Genomic DNA, 18166 nt, shown 5'->3' on the forward strand with positions numbered 1-18166 from the left:
CAAGCCCCCAAGTGACCAACTTGTTATAAAACCATGACTTCTTCCCCAAATTGTTTTGTTTGAATGCATTTATCCAAATGGAGTTTCAATGCTGACATAATTATATGAAATTTCTATATCTGCCTAGTGAAAATTTAATTGGAATAATCTCAGCAACTACCTCTGAAAGGTCACATATATCCTTTGGCATTCTTCCTGATGGCCTTTTCACAGCTGTAGTTGTTGAATTGATTAATTTCAGTTGCAACTATAGAGTGGGATGTATGTCTTAAACATATCAGAAGTAATTAGCAAATATTACTCCCCTGAAGAAAATTGCTGGTATCTGACACAATTATTTTTCCCGGAGAAAAATACAAGACAGGATAAATCTGACTGAAATCTCTTATCAGGCATTATGGAAACTTTCAGCAAGCATCAGTGTGGAGTTACTAACCTGGCAAGTGGTGCTTTTTGAATCTAACATAAGAAGGCAATTCAGTTTTGTGCCCTTTAAGTACACAAAAAAAAACTGCATATGTACAACATTTTAATAACTTGTTCTTTCTTTGAAAGATTGTATCAAGTTTTAAGACGACAACTTCTCGGGCCGTCTGCCAGCTGGTGAAAGAGTACATTGGACACAGGGATGGGATTTGGGATGTCAGTGTTACACGCTTACAGCCTGTGGTGCTGGGCACAGCATCAGCTGGTAAAATTTTACTTCATATTGTTTTCCAGGGACTGTCTTCAATTCTGCTATATTTGTGAAGTCTGTATCCTACTCCTTTTTTGTTTTTGTAATCATCCTCCCCCCCCTAACCACCAACAAACAAACTTTCATTTTGCAAGTGCAAGGAAATTTGTACATTGCTGTTCGTTGATGATCCAATTTACTGCAATTTAAAGCTTCTTCAAGTTTTCTTTTGAATGATTCTGAAGTACTGTTTTAAACCTTCCACTTCACGCCATGTGAACATCTGGAACATGGATTTCTAATGTATGTGTGGAGATCCCTTTCATGATCTCAAGCTCTGACTCCTGAAATCTTTGCCCTGAGATATCTTTTTACAAAGTACCCAACAACTTGTCTTCATAATTTGCCTATCTGCATCAGTTTAATTTGCTTGCATCTGCAAAGTTGATGAAAGTGCATTTCATAATTTGCCTCTGTTAGTTAAAGCTTTGCCGCTTATGTACCATTGACATGAGATCTACAACAATGCAGCAATAGTTTATATCTTGAGACAGAAGACATCTGTCAAATCAGAGTAATCCTAAAAATAGTGGATGATTGCTAATGTAGTTTGTGTCTGTCCACTAAGTTTCTCAATCACAGCAGTATGTGTGATCATGAAGACCAGAAAGAAGGGGTTCTCTGATCAAAAGTAAATTAAATGTTATATAATATGGTCAGTGGTTTTTCGCTTTGATAAATAAATAAACAAAGTATACTAACTGGCAGTTTATTGAATGTGTTGCATTGTTTTCAGTTACCTGTAAAAGAAAGGTAATTTATTTGGCCAAATGGAGGATTTTTTAAATGATGCATGAGCTATTAAAGGTTGCTTCAAGTTAGTATGTCCTAGTATGTCATTGTTCAACTAGAATAATTTGAAATGAATGGCAATTAGCCGATAGTAATAATCTACAGAAGAGTAGTCTTGCATAAAGGTTTACTGTGAATCATTTTCCTTAGGTTAAAATTTATCATCACTTTCATTAAGAGTTCCCATCGTTGAGCGTTTTCCAGTATTTTCAAAAGAATGTTGTCTGGGTCAAGTGGTGAGGTACAGAAATGTGCAAGGAGTCCTGAAGTTCTGCTTAGATTGTGACATTGAGGGTAACTTTTTGGACTCCTTAAACTGGCAAGTTTGCAGCATTCCATTACTCTGTTTATTTGGTGGCAATTTTATTGAAATGTTTCATATACTGGGGGGGGGGGGGTGGGTTGATATTTCATTGAGAGTTCCAGCTAGTTCCAGAATAATCTTGCAAGCTGGTGAAAGGTATAACTGATAAACAAATGGATCTTGCTGGCTATATCCTTGGACACAATCTGGATGATCACGCAGAAAAAAGTATTGGGTTTGTTCCCAACTTACTTTAGTCCAACACCATTGCTGTTATTCATTGAAGATCTGTATCGCTTCGTGGAGTATTTGGGGCGAATGGTTGTTCATAGAATGTCCCCTTTCTTTTAAACAATCCAGTTGAAATTAAACTTTGTTATTTATTCCACTTCTGACCTGATGTGTCTTTATACTTCTGTTTCCTCATTTGTTAATTGATTCACACAAGCATCTTCTGTTCATTTATTTATGTTTGAACCTCTACCTTTGTAAACTGGATAGCCTCTGTTCACATTGAAAACATTTTTCATAAAAGAGAAAACATGGTCTGTGTTACTGGTTAATTTCTGTCGTATCTGCTATCTTCCTTTAAAGATCACAGTGCCATGTTGTGGAGCATTGAGACAGGGAAGTGTCTCTTGAAATACGTGGGTCATGCAGGGTCAGGTGAGATCATTTTCATAATTAATCTCATTAAATATATGCAGCACTTGTGTATAAAGCAATGGAAATCATTCTGAGATTAAAGTTTAAAAAAAAAGAACAGGGTAAAATTTATCTTGGAAAATTGAATTGGTTGTGCCATCCTACCTGTTTTTTACTTTTCCACGCAAAGAAAAGACATAAAAAATAGTGAGGTAGCATTCATGGGTTCAATTTCCGGTTAGAAATTGGATGGCAGAAGGGAAGAAGCTATTCCTGAATTGCTAAGTATGTGCTTTCAGGCTTCTGTGCCATCTTTTTCTGATGGTATAAATGAGAAGAAGTTATGTCCTGGGTGGTGGGGATCCTTAATGATGGATGCCGCCTTCCTAAGGCACCGCGCCTTGAAGATGTCTTGGGTACTACGGAGTCTAGTACCCATGATGGAGCTGACTAATTTTACAAATCTCTGCAGCTTGCTATCACAATAGGAAATAAACAATAAGACTAAGTTACAGTAAGAAACATACTAAAAATAAGAGTGCAGTAAGAGAGCAGGCTAATGAGGTAGTGCTCGTGGGTTCATGGACTGTTCAGAAATTTGATAGTGATGGGGAAGAAGAACCTTATTTTTCTTTTCATCTTTTGGGGAAGAATTTTTCGGCATTCCACCAAAACAAATCAAAGGTTGGATTGACATTTGTTTTTTGAAAAAAAAGTACAAAAATAATTGAGGTTTTAAATTGAATGCAAGGCTCATTTTTAGACAGTAACTGTTGAAAGCTAACATGTTAGGTCTAGTTTTTATGCCAGTGGTTCCTCATATTGACTTCCGATCTTAATTGTTTGAAAGTAATTAATCTCCACTCTGCAGGGAATATAAAGAATAATAGAGGGATACAAAGAACAATAGAGACATTTCCAAAGCTGGTTTCACACATTTCCAAGGCATGTGTTACAATTGTACTCGGTATGAATATAGTACGTCGTGTGGAGGAGTCAATAATGCATGGGAGTAGGAGAAAATCCTCCATAAAAGCAAAATACTGTTACTGCATAAAATACTAACCAGCACATTTAGAGCTTTGGGTGTAATGCCATAATTTTCTTTTCCTTTCTCCAGTGAATTCAATCAAGTTCCATCCTGCAGAACAGGTAGCTCTCACAGGTACCGTAAGCAGAATTGTTGTTAATGTATTAAATAGCATTTCTACAGCTGGTGACAATAAAACTAGATAATCATATGTATATTGATCTATAAGTTTATGGATTATTCGATTAGCAGTAATGCAGAATAGGTAAAATAGAATAAGTTCCATTAAGTTTTCTGCATTGGATGTGATAAACTTATGGTTTCAAACAATTTGGCTTGCCTTGGGCTATTGTGTATACAATGCCTGCTATGCTGTCATATGTGTACATAGCAAAAAGGATCAAGCCCTAACTATCTTGCATTCTAGGTACATCGTTAAAGCATTTATCTTTGTAACAACAAAAAAAAGAGATAATGAGTATTTATACAGCAAAAATTATGTATTGGTTTTAAAATTTCTTTTTCCCTTTTAATCCTTGCACAAAAATAATAGGACTGCTGAAATTAAAAGGTGATGAGTTAAAACAAGGCATTATTGAGAGTTAGGCAGACCAAGTAGGTTAAGCATTTAATTTTTATTCCCTTTTGTAGTTGGGGAAAACATCGTGAAATTTCATTCTGTTGATAGCACCTTGCGAGTGAATGTTTGGGCAAATAGTCAAGTTTTAACCAAGTTCAGGTTTGAGGGTCCACAATACCAGAGTGATGTTTAACTTACAGTTAAATTCAGAACTGTCCGGTAGTGGTAACTGTTAAGTGGCATAAATATAGCTGTTACTCTTCAGGTTGGCTTTGTCCCATGGTATCGATGATGCCAGAAACAGCAGGCAGACCAGTTTCAGAAAGATTTTGCTTTGTCTTTTTTTTGCCAACATAATTTCAATGTGGAGTAGTACAGAATTTCACTGGAACACAAAAGGACCTGCAGATGCATTATTTCTACAGTTTAAAAAAAAATTTTGACATTTGGACTACATTTGTGCTACACTATGATGAATTATTCTGGCTTTCCAGCCATACGGTCAGCTATTTGAAAGTGACCATGTATGTACCATCAGATGATGCATCAGTGCAGAGTCTATGGATGTGGGCACATTGAACCACAGAAGAGATGGCTCAGTTTCTAAGAAATACTTCAGAAAAATATGACACATTTGATGATTGACAATCTATTTGGCTTCTTAAAGTGATCAATAATTATAGTAACATTTTTTCTACAGCAATTAAAACTAAATAATATTTTACTCAGCAAAACATGCAAACTGCTGGAGTAGCTCAGTCCTGATGAAGGGTTACAGCCTGAAATGTTGACTGTTGACTGTTTATTTCTCATGTTTATAACATTTTACTCATGTTAAATCTTTCTTTACAAGCTTGAAAACAATCAGAATTTTCTTGCTGTTTTTGAATGGCCACTCATCATAATTTTATACAGTAAACCATATTGTTTTGACATGTACATAAATAATTATGGGCTGGTTTCTTAGACTCTTTATTTGTACTTAAAGCATCAGGGGATCAGACAGTTCACATCTGGCGATACATGGTGCAACTGCCCACCCCGCAGCCTGTAATAGACACAAATGTGAGTAATTATATATTTTTATATGTATTTAAACTTAAAGCAAGTTAATGTTATGTATTATTTTGTCTGTACTTTCCTTTTATAATTACATAGTTTTTATTCTATATTAAATGTCGTTAGCATTGCTGCTGGATCTTAATAGTGACCTGTCTCAGTGGCAAGATAGTGATGGTGATATGCTGTAGGGGAAGAGTGACTTTTGACATGGACTTTGTATCCCATATGCTCCACTGGAAACCCATGAAATAATGTTGATTACCATTTACTCTCCTCCCTCCTTCATCTGAGGAATAAGTACTCCAAATTGAAGCACCATGAGTAACGGGGAGACCAAGTTTACTTTGAGTGGGAGGTTTCAATGTCAGTCAGCAAAAGTGGTTCAGCAGCATCCCGATGGCAGAGTGAAGGACTAAGTTAGGAAGGGTGGTTGGCGAGTGGTCATTGGATGTAAATCTGAACCTTCTTCCCACCTTTTGCAGATTTATCTGTCCATAGCAACATTGGTAGGAGTGATCAGTGGAAAGGTTATGTTTTGCCTTCACACTGTGAACAAGTTTGCTTACCCCACATGGAGCATTGCCTCCTTGTAAGATCCATCAGCTCAAAAGTGAGTGTCCATGAGGCATTGTAGCCTTTTGGCAATGGCAGAATAATATTGCCTTGTATTCCGATACACAAGAGGCTGCAGATACTAGAATCTGAAGGAACAAACATTCTGTTTGAGGAACTCATTGGACTGAGCACCATCTGTGGGAGGAAAGGAGATATCGATGTTTCAGGTCGAAGCCCTGTATCAAGATATGCACTATTCCTAATGCAGGGTTTTGTATCAAAGTGTCAATAATCCCTTTCCTTCCACTAATGGTCCTCAGTCCACTAACTTCTTATGTCATGGCCTCTGTCCTCTTCCTTCACTGTAGAATCTTGTCAACTTTGGTTAATTTAGAAAAATTTAGGAAGATCATGTTGGAACAACATCAAGAGTACCTAAAATTGAGGTGAACCTACAATACAATGCAACATATACTGAAGAGTCTTCTATAGCTGGAGTTCAATATTCCCATAAGCAGGGAATCTGATCAAAGCACTGCAGTCATTTCATGGCTGGTGGTATCTAACTAAGTAACTGAAGAAGAAGATGTGCCATCAACATTCCATCCTCAAAGGCAAAGCCGAACACAAGTGCAAAATCAAGGCTGAAACAGTCAGTGAAATATTGTGAGAGAATAGCCATTTCCCTTGTGCTTTGTTCAAGAAATGATGGAGCATTGAAACTTTTACAGCCATTCAGTTCTAGTGCTAAAAGTCCAGCTGCACTTCTAACCATGTTCTAGCACAGATACCTTGATGGAATCTACCCAGTTGTTCAAGTATATGCTGCCCAATAAACTGACAAGCCTAGTATGGCTAATTACTGTTCCATCAGTCTACTTTTCAATCTCTAAGCAGTGATTGGAAGTGTAATCGATACTGATGTTGAACAACACTTGGCAATAACTTGCAGTCCAGGCCAAGGGTCTTGACCTGAAATGTCAACTGTCAATTTACCTCCATTGATGCTGCCTAATTTTCCTTAGTGTGTAGTTTAGCAGTTGCCCACATTAATGTTTGGTTTGGGCTGTCTAGGTTTGGTCCAACCATGAACTCCAGAGGTGAACTAAACATGGCTACCCTTTAACAGAATATGCATCAAGGAATCCAAGCAGTGAAGAACTGATCAAAGGCTGGAAAAGTACCTTGAAGAAAGCAGAGATACTGTAACAATAGGAGGTGATTCAACTCAGCTGCAGGAGTTCATTGTAAAGTTCTTTCCTCCTAATCGTCCACATCTGCTGCATCAGTGACTTTTCTGGCATTATAAAGTCAGAAGTAGCAATCCTTCCTGGTTATACTGGTTGCACCACCTTAAATAATGAATCAGTCTCTGCACATATTCAATGAGATTATTCAAACATGGATGATTTATGGCAAATTATTTGTGTAACCCAAGTGCATTATAAATTAATGCTTTTAACAAGAGTCTGTCCTTGACATTTAAATGCATTAACATTGTCAAATCCCTCACTGTCAAGGTCCTGGGGTGAGGGCAATATTTGGAACTTAAGTGGACTATTAGACAAATTATGTGGCTAACAGAATTAATATGTTACAATCCAATAGTAAAAGATTGTAGTCATTCACAATTTGAAACTGGAAGTGCTTGAGTTATTAACAGTTCAGACAGCATGGGGGGCGGAGTTTGCATTCTGGGTTTCTTTTTTATAGCAGAAGTCAGGTAAGGCCTTTGGAAATTCATGCTGACCTTTCATAATAATAATTTTCATAGGAGGCATAGAACAGTACAGCATGGATATGGTCCAAACACTTTATATTGACTATGCTGCCTACCCAGCTAGTCTCAATTTCCTGTGTTAGGCCCATATCCCTGTAAGCTGTGCTGCTGCCTGTACATATCCAACTTCTACTTAAGTGATAACATTGTATTTGTCTCAACCACTTCTGGCTGATTATTCCATATACTCACCAATCTTCTGTGTGAAAAATGTTGCCCGTCAGGTCCCTTTTAGATCTTTCCCCTAACAGCCTAAACTTGTTCTCACTAGTTCTGGACTCACCCTACCCTGGGGAAAAAGACTGCTACCATCCACCTGATCTATGGTATGCTTCTCATAATTTTTAAAGATTGGCCCTCATTCTATTGCATTCCAGGGAATATAGACATAAGATGGCCAACTTCTCCCTATCTATCCTGAATATTCTATTTTCTTTAGCTGTGGTTCTGTTATTTTCCTACCATCTTGTCATAGTTATATTGATTCCAAAACTTAACTGAATTTTAGAAAGGGGGGGGGGAGTGATGGTGTCAGCTTAAAAACCTTAAAACTCATTGGATTCTCAGGTTTCATAATCTGTAAAAATAATACTTCCAGAAACCAGACACAATATTACTTGAGCCCCAGGACAAATATGTGATTACTATTTCATCTCTGGTGTTAAAAAGTTCTAGTGTTTACCATCTGCAAAATGCAAAAGCCATGCTGAGACTTGTCTGACAATGCAGTATACTGGAGACTTGGGAAAAAAAGCAATTATCCCTCCATATTTTGTGCCACGCTCATACATAGAAAATAAAAACGTAGAACTTAAGACAGTACAGCCCAGGAACAGGCACTTTGGCCCTGATATTGTGCCAACTAATGAGGTTAAAGAGAACTAATGCCTTCTGCTTTCACTTAGTCCATATCCCTCTAATTTCTACATATTCTTGTGCCTCTCTAAGAACCTCTGAAATACTTCTATTGCAACTGTTTAAATCACCATGGTGATGTCACATTCTAAGCATTCACCACTCCCTGTACAAAAAAAAACTTGCCCTATGTATTCGAACATAGAACAGTACTCACAGCAGCAAGCCCTTTGGCTCACAATGTTCTACCGAACCAACTAAAAAGTAAATCAAAACCCCACAAAAAACTAATTCCTCCTACTTGCACAATGTCCACATCCCTCCATCTTCCTCATATTCATTTGTCTATCTAAATGTCTCTTAAAAATCTAATCTATTTGCTTCTACCACCATTCCAGGCAGTACACTCCAGGCATCCACCATTCTCAAAAGTTTAAAAAAATACATAACCCTTTGAACCTACCCCCTCACTCAAATGTATGCTCTTTAGTATTAGACATTTTAACCCTGAGAAATGGAAGCCAGCTGTCTACTTTGTCTCTCATTATTTTGTAAACTTCTTATTGGGTGTCCTGTCAGGGTCCATTGCTCCAGAGAAAAATGATGCACCTTTCCTTAGAGTACGTGCCCTCTAATCCAGGCAAGCTTCTTCTGTACCCTCTCCATAGCCTCCAAGCCCTTCCTATAACAGGGTGCTCTGAATTAAATCTAGTACTCTAAACAAAGCTTATAAAGCTGCAACGTAACTTCTTGACTCTTGAACTCAGTGCCTCAATAAATACAGGCAAGCATGCTATATGCCTTCTTTACTATCCTATCAACTTGTGCAGCCACCTTTTGGGAGCTGTGGACTTGGATGCAGAAATATTATTCTTCCAGCACCAAATAAAAAAAAACAATTTTACAGAGTACATTCACTAAGGGATCTTCAGGAGTTTAAATGGCAACTGCCATCTTTAAAAGTTATTTAGAGATAGTCAATAAATACTTCCCTTGCTAATGATGCTCACGTGAATAACTTTTTAAAAAATCTTCCCACCTTGTTGTTATAATCCTTTAAGTCCTTGTCAATGAAAAGCCTATCCATTGAATATTAGTATGACCCCTAAAAAGTAGCTCTATATATTGTTAAAGGAATGCACTCATCTTACTGTTGATTTCAAATCCCACATGATAACCACAGGCTTTAGCACATGTTAGTGTTGTAGAAAGATGCAACATGGAGTCTGCTCCTTCGACTAATAAAGCTATGCCAGCTATTGAGCACCCATTTACACTACACTAATCCTGCATTAATCCCTATTTTTCCATTCCTCCCACATTGTCATCAACTCACCCTAGATTAAACAATGCTCCCATACATAAGAGGCAATTCATAGTGGCCAGTTAACCTACCAACCTGCCCGCTTTTTGGGTGTGGGAGAAAACTGAAATACCCAGAGGAAATTTACAGCAAAAATATCCAAATTTCACACAGACATCAATGGAGGTCGGGATTGAATCGAGATCTCTGGGACAGTGAGGCAGCTGCACCACTCTATCACCCATAACTTTGTTTTGATACTAAACGAAAATATGTGAAAGCTATCTTCACATGTGGAAATTGAGCTTTAAACGGACTTGAATGTCATAAAGTCACTAGAATTTATGTCACAGAAGGAGATTACTTAGCTCAATGTGTCTGTGCTAAGCAAAGAGAAGTGATTTAGATTGAATCAATAGCTCAGTCCATAATTCTGCGGGCAGTCATCCAAGTATCTTTTAAATGTGATGTTTTCTGTTTCCACCAATCAATGTGTTCCATACCCCCACCACTCTGAGAGTGGGAATGTTTTTGTCAACATTTTCTCATACAACTACCAATAGTTTAAATCTGTGTCCCCATTTTGTTGATGTCCATGCTACTGGAAATAAGACTTGGATTTCAATGAGGTGTCTTCCAGGAGTGAGGTGGATCACCCGTTTGAGTGGTATCACAATAGCAACCTCACACTCAACATTAGCACGACCAAGGTGTTGATTGTTGGCTTCAGGAAGGGCAAGTTGGGAGAGCATACACAGGTCCTCATAGTCCTCATTGAGGGTCAGCACTGGAAAGAGTGAGCAGTTTTAAGTTGCTGGACATCAACATCTCTGAGCCATCCTGGGTCTAACACATTGATTCAGTCATGAAGAAGCATGCCAACGGATCTACTTTGTAAGGAGTTTGAGAAGATTTGGTATCTCACCAAGACTCCAGTAAGTTTATATAGACATAAATTAGAGAGATTTTGGACTGGTTACATTACAGCCTGCTTTGGAGCCTCCACTGCACAGGATCACGAAAGGCTACAGAATGTTAAAGACTCAACCAGCTGTGTCACAGACACTGCCTTCTGTGCCACTGAGGGCAACTTCAAGCATTGGTGCCTCAAGAAAGTGACATCCATTACTGAGAGCTCTCACCAATCAGTACATGCCCTCTTCTACCTACCACTGTCAGGGAGGTGGTACTGGAGCCTTAAACCCACAGTCAGTGATTTAGGACCAACTTCTTCCCTTCTGCCATCAGACTTCTGAGCAGTCCATGAACTGTAGTGCTTCGACTTTGCACTATCTGTGTCTATAATTTATAGTAATTTTGTCTTGTATTGCACTGCTGCCACAAAACAGAAAATTTCACATCATGTCAGTGATAATAAATCTAAGTGATTCTGAAACAAGACCCTTCATGCTGAGCCTGTCCACAGCACGCATTATTTTTATTCATTTTGCTGTGGTATTCCAAAGTAAATAACCCCAATCTAGCCAATCTACCATTGTAACTTCAGTCCCGCATGAGATTGGAATGATTTTACTGGTATTATTAAAATTTCTAAATTCAGAGTTGCTTAATTTACTTAATCCCAACCAAAATTGTTGGATATTTTCTATAAAGTTCCAGAAAGGTGGTAAACTTTAAGGGGTAGAGTCCTATTCTTAGTTTTGTTTTTGCTCTCTTATTGGCTGAAATGGACACATGTTCAAGAAGCTAGCAATAGAAATGATCAAAAATTAACTATTATATATTAGGAAAATGAATATTTTATCTTAATTGAATCATTTCAATAATTATTTTAATATGTGGCCAGATACAATGGGTGTTGCTGCTTGCCTGGGGATCCTACATTTGCTGGTTATGCTCTCATATCTCTTTCTTACATCATAGCAAATGTCTGGGGAAGAGGAAGTTGATTTCTCAGACAAAGATGAACCAGATGGAGATGTTGAGGGTCCTAATGAAAGCCCAACAATCAGAGTTCCATCAACTACACTCAAGAGTCACCAGGGTGTGGTCATAGCAGCTGACTGGTTAGTTGGAGGCAAGCAGGTGGTCACTGCATCTTGGGATAGAACTGCAAACCTCTACGACGTCGAAACTTCAGAGCTGGTGCATTCCCTAACAGGTATGCATAAGATGGTAAACTCCAAGATGCAGTATAGGTCTATTTGGATGTGTTCCTGTCCTAAAAATTCTGTAGTAACCTTGAGATCACAAAGGAAAGAAAACTACATTCTTCAACTGTACATTGAACAGCTATCAGTTACTGACAGTAATTTCCAAAGACTACCTGGTAGTACAATAATATAATCGAGAAAACATAGAGCAGACATAGAACATAGAAATGTAGAGCATATTACAGGCCCTTCGGCCCACAATGTTGTGCCAATCATGTAACCTACTCTAGAAACTGCCTGGAATTTCCCTAGCACAAAGTTCTCTATTTTTCTAAGCTTCATGTACTCATCTAAGTGGCTCTCAGAAGACCCTATTGTATCTGCTTCCACCACCTTCGCTGGCATTGCATTCCATGCACCCACCACTCTCTGTGTGAAAAACTTATTCCTGACATCCCCTTGGTACCCATTTCCAAGCACCTTAAAACTATGCCCCTCGTGTTAACCATTTCAGTCCTAAGAAAAAGTCTCTTTCTATCCACACGATCAATGCCCCTCATCATCTTATACACCTCTATCAGGTCATCTCTCATTCTCTGTCACTCCAAGGAGAAAAGGCCAAGTTCACTCAACCTATTATCATAAGGTACACCCTCCAATCCAGGCAACATCCTTGTAAATCTCCTCTGCACTCCCTCTATAGTATCCACATCCTTCCTGTAGTGAGGTGACCAGAACTGAACACAGTACTCCAAGTGGGGTCTGACCAAGGTCTTGTATAGCTGTAACATTACCTCATGGTTCTTGAACTCAATCCTACAGTTGATGAATGCCAATACACCATACACCTTTTTAATAATGCTGTCAACCTGCGCAGCAGCTTTGAGTGTCCTATCGACACGGACCATAAGATCTCTCGGATCCTCGACACTGCCAAGAGTCTTACCATTAATATTGTATTCTGTCTTCAGATTTGACCTACTGAAATGAGCCACTTCACGCTTATCTGGGTTGAAGTCCATCTGCCGCTTCTCAGCCCAGTTTTGCATCCTATCAATGTCCCGCTGACAGCCCTCCACACCATCCACAACACCTCCAACCTTTGTGTCATCAGTAAACTTACTAACCCACCCTTCTACTACTTCAACGCTGCATAAAAGTGTAACATGAAATGTCAATTTCCTACTGCTTCAATAAATTGATGATTTATTTGTTTTTGCTCCTTCCTCATCAGGACACGATCAAGAGCTAACTCACTGTTGTACTCACCCTACTCAGCGCCTTGTGGTAACATCATCACGTGACACCACCTTCCGTCTCTGGGATTTTCGGGACCCGTCAATCCACTCGGTGAATGTCTTTCAGGGTCACACAGAGTAAGTGTTTACATCTGTTGTTGCTTTACTTCGGCAAATACACTAATGCCCGAGAGATCAATATTTTTGTTGTTTCTCTAAACTACCAGTTTATAAAATAATTCAGTATGACAAAGTAAGGGCAGCCATAACGTCAGTCATCCAGATGAATTTCTTTATTACCAATAGTGACCCTAGCTTTTCAATTCCAGTTTTATTGAATAACTTTAATTTAAATTCTCCATACCTTGTGGTTGAGTCTGACCTCAACCCTCCATATCATGATCTAGGTCACTGGAAACTGGTGCGGTAATGTAACGATCATTGGAACAGTAGGGCCTGCCTATGTTTGCAGAGTAGTGTGAATGAACTAATGCTAGTGCAGAAGAGTCAGATTTTAGAACTTAGTAAATGACAGCTGATAGGAATGCTTTATTTCGTGGTGAAATACCTTTATTTGAGTTGAGAAATTGCAGTAAAGGCAACACTCTGGTTCTCTCTCTTCTCCTCTGCCATATTGCTGGAACTACACAGTCAGAATTGTCTGGGGGAAATAAATCTGATGAGGCATAAATTTATACTTCACCTGTGCAGTTCCAACCCTCTGACAGAAGGTGATGTCCGATAATGTCACCTTGCTAAAATGCACCTTCCCTCTTAATCTTGAATTGAATTGACACTTACATACATCCTTCATATACATGAGGAGTAAAAATCTTCCAACTAAGATCTGAGCAAAAAGGTATTCAACCAAACAGTATTCAGTCTGTCTCTGAAGTTAGACCATTGACATACTTTCACCTTTTCATATGGTCAAACTGCCTTCATCCTGAATAACAATGTTTCAAACAATATTGGAGTATTTATTTGCTGTATCGGCACCTTGTGGTCTCGCTGTCTTGTCATCTCTTTCTCCTGCTCTCCCACTTGTTTTCCATAATTAGAATACAATAGCAGTAGCCCAGTTATTCTCCAAACCTGCTTCATTAATCTGTCAGATCATAATTGTGAATAATTTGTTGTTCTGTGACAATTTATACAACGGTGCACCCTTCCTATTCACTACATTCTAAGTTGCAGTTGTTGATTTGTCTTTTCTATCACTGCATGATGTTCAATCTTCTGTCAAAGTAGTCTAAATATTTCACTTGAGAACCTCCTTAACAAGGATATTGGTTGCAGTGAAGTTTAAGCAATGGTTGTAGAAAATGTTTACTGTTCTAGAAGAAGACTAGATTGGAGAAGTTGTGGTTAGTGTTGTTGGAAAGTTGAAAGGAAATTTGACTTCAGTATAAAAGTCATGAGTGGTTTAGATAGGGTAATTGGAGGGTAAACACTGGGTATTAAATACGATGGAGGTGAGAAGAAAAGTATTTTCATAGAGTAGTTATGGTCTGGAACTTGCTGCCTAAGAGAGCAGTGAAAACAGTCAAGGCTTTCAAGCACTTGAAGGAAAGTAATGTAATGGCTATATAGGGTAAGAATGGGAAAGGAACAAAATAGACTTCTCTACAGGGAACCAGCACAAATTCAGGGAGCCAAATGCTCATCTCCTATGTTTTAACAGCTTCTTCAGCAGGCCCCTCAGCTTCAAGGATAACGTGTTTTGTGGTTCACCGCATCAGTTCAAGAAGCAACTCATCACTGCCTTCTCTAGGACTGTTAGGAGTAAGCAATAAATACAATCCTTTCATGTAATGAATGAAAAATAAAAATGTACAACCCATTTGGTAGGCTTATGGAAAGTGCAAGCTGTGTTTTTGGCTAAAACATGGTGGACCTTTTAATATTTAAACTTTATTGAGATAGTAAATCACAATAAGATTACAAAGTTAAACTTTATAATTGTTTGATTAACTAGTAGTGCAGCAGGACTGAGTAGATCAAAAACAAAGCAAACTGAATGTTTAATAACCTAATATTTATACTTGATATTGAACAAATGAATGAAAAACTGTCTTGTCAGTTCACATCAAGTATGAGTTGAAAAGAAAACCTATAAGTCATTATTTGACGTAAGCTTCCAACAGGAGCAGTCAGTTTTGTAATGCACAAGGTAAGTTTAATAAATCAAGTAGTTTTATCAAACTCTATTCTTTGTTAGTAAGTTTTCTTTGATTGTGCAGAATCTATCCAGTAGATGGTGCCAGTGAGCCATGTTTCCCTGCCACATAGCAGCATCGAAAATAGCTAACACTGCAGCTAACACTTAGATGCCAGTGTTTTAAAATAGAATGGGAATAAAAGAAAAAAAAAGTCTTATTTCTGTTTCTAAATTTTACAGTAATGGCTACTTTAAGAGTGATGCAACACAGAAAACGTTATTTGACCTGACCTGCTTTTTGACAAGGCCTTCCAGTTAGTCTTGCGCATCTGATCTTTTTCCACAACCTTGAAAATGGTCTCTTATAAGTGTATATCTTGCTCTTTTGTAAACTTTATTATTGAATCAGTTTCACAGCCCTTACAAACAGTATGCCCTCTATTTCTCTGGTTTTGTGTTCTTTGTCCATAGATTCTATCCTAGCTTTAATATTGAGTTTACCTCATCCTTGGAGTGCCTGGAAAGATTTACAGCTAGTGAAGTACTTTGTGCATTGTCATTACTGTTATAATATTTAATACTTCACCTGAAAGATGGCTTTGCCAACATTGCAGCATTACTTTTTAAATAATTTTTTGGCATGCAGTTGTTGTTAGCAACTTCAGCACTTGATGTCCATTCCTAATTGTCCTTGAGAAACTAAGAGTGAGCTGTTACCTTGAGATGCCACAGCCTGTGAAGGTACTCCCAGAGTGTTGTAGGAAGGAAATTCCAGGACTTTGACACTGCCCTGTATAAGGAGCAGTGATATATTTCTTCTAATTCAGAGTGCACTTTGGTGATGTTCCCAACCATTTAATTGCCCTCGTCTTTCTCAGGATTGGATGTCATGGATTTCTTTTGAAGCTGTCTTGATGAGTTGCAGTGTAGATTGTAAATTGTGCTAGAGATCCAATCTTTACAGCATAGTAGTCTTCTTCTGAACTGTCATCATTAGAACTGTCCCATTTTGATTTTTGTATGCCAGTGTTCCTTATACTGTTGTCTCTACTCCATAAAATATACAGTGGATAATTGTTTCTGTCTCATTCACAATTAACAGGGCACTACAAGTATGTGTGCATGAATATTTGGTAATCAGTACTTTTTCTCAGTGGCCTGGCTTGAGAGATAGTCCAGAGAATTGATTAGCAGGAGAGCTGAAGGCGGTTGGGAGTTGCTTTTGATGGGATATCTAGTGATCAGGCTGGGCATGGAGGTTGGTGGATTAAGAAGAGTCTGAAGATGGGAGAAGGGGAGATGGGTGAAATTAGAACTGACTGTATGAAAGAGCACATGCAACAGAATTCTCATTTTTATCAGAGGGTAGGAAGAAGAGGGGCAGACACAATTGTTTCAATTAAAAACTCTGCTTTTTCAGTTTAATGCTAGATCTTCTGCTTTGGGTCACCCACCACTTTTGCAATCAAAAATTTCATCCTTTGCCATCAGGAGAGTGCTTGAACCTAGAAAACAACTAGGAGATTGAAAAGGGATTATCCTTTTTACTGTAAGAGTGAACTACACTCGGTGGCCATTTTATTAGGTAAACCTGTACACCTCATTTTTCCTTTCCTTATAGTGAGGAAAGATAATTATTGTAAAAGTGGTATAAAATTCTTAACATTCACACCTTTGTCTTGGATTTTGAGGTCACATACTACATACATCATTTGGTAGCATTTTATTAGCTTTCTTCTTAAGTTTGGTGCAATGGCAAGAAAGCTATTAACTGTTTCCATTATCTTAGAACCCAACTTCTGTTTCTTTTATATATACTAGTGGCCACTTTATTATGTACACCTGCTTGTTAATGCAAATATCTAATCAGCCAATCATGTGTCAGCATCTCAATGCATAAAAGCATGCCGACTTTGTCAAAAGGTTTAGTTGTTGTTCAGACCAAACATCAGAACGGGGAAGAAATGTGATCTACGTGACTTTGACCGTGGAATGATTGTTGGCATTAAGTAGGTTGATTTGAGTATCTCAGAAGCTGCTGATCTCCTGAGATATTCACACTCAACAGTCTCTGGAGTTTAAAGAGAATGGTGTGCAAAACATTTTAAAAAATCAGTGGATGGCAGTTCTGTAGGTAAATATATCTTGCTAATGAGAAAAATCAGAGGAGATTGGCCAGACTGATTAAAGCTGACAGAAAGGTTACAACAATTGAAATAACCATGTATTACTACAGTGGTATGCAGAAGAACATTGCTGAATGCACAACACATCAAACTTTGAAGCAGAGGGGCCACAGCAGTAAAAAACCATGAGCGTACACTCAGTGGCCACTTTATTAGCTACAGGGGTTGTCACTTGTAACTCACCTCACCTGGGTACTAACATCAAATTGCACTAAGATCTGCACCAAGATATGAAACATAGACAAACCTCTTAATTAAAAACCTATCAATTAACTGTCCTTAAAATGCAAACACTTTGTGCTTTATATCAGAATAGTTAAGTTATTTTTGAACACATCTAGAATTCTGAAATTAGGTACTCATTTCTTAGGTGGCTAAGCATTTTCAATAGCATCAAACAAGCAGGACCACATTTTACAGTGGAGGTACTTATGAACCAAATGTAAGGTACTCTTTGTTTACACTGAAGACAATTATTGACCAGATGTAAAACAAGCATTTACATTGTACCTCCTTTGAGAAAAAATTAGTTATTGCAGTATCTTCCAGACTTAAGGCAAACATCTAATCACTAGACCCTGTTGGACATTGGTAATATAAAATACTGCCACTCTAGTTCATCAGTTCAATGGAGAGTGTGACAGCAGGGAAGCTGCATGGCCTTGGCTGTTGCATGGACCAGGCTCTCATGCTGCGACATTGCCTGTTACGTCCAGCTAGACAGGAGTTGACTGACAGAAATGGTGTGGGTGAGAACAGAGGTGTGATGGATGCATTAGGATTTGTGCTGCGTTGGGAGCTGGCCTTTCCCATCTGTGCTGCTCA

The 18166-nt window shown here is 38.3% G+C and overlaps 1 protein-coding gene across 2 annotated transcripts in view; it reads left to right on the top strand.

Moving 5' to 3' along the window:
• Nucleotides 1-18166, top strand: part of wdr37 (WD repeat domain 37) — a 130777-nt gene that overhangs the window by 78091 nt on the left and 34520 nt on the right. For both annotated transcript variants that reach the window (XM_059971910.1, XM_059971911.1), the window contains 6 exons: nt 556-691; nt 2427-2498; nt 3598-3642; nt 5076-5152; nt 11527-11764; nt 12991-13132. In XM_059971910.1, the coding sequence (XP_059827893.1) occupies nt 556-691; nt 2427-2498; nt 3598-3642; nt 5076-5152; nt 11527-11764; nt 12991-13132 (710 nt within the window). The remainder of the gene's footprint in view (nt 1-555; nt 692-2426; nt 2499-3597; nt 3643-5075; nt 5153-11526; nt 11765-12990; nt 13133-18166) is intronic.

This window comes from Hypanus sabinus, chromosome 6 (assembly GCF_030144855.1).
Source record: "Hypanus sabinus isolate sHypSab1 chromosome 6, sHypSab1.hap1, whole genome shotgun sequence".
Taxonomy (NCBI): domain Eukaryota; kingdom Metazoa; phylum Chordata; class Chondrichthyes; order Myliobatiformes; family Dasyatidae; genus Hypanus; species Hypanus sabinus.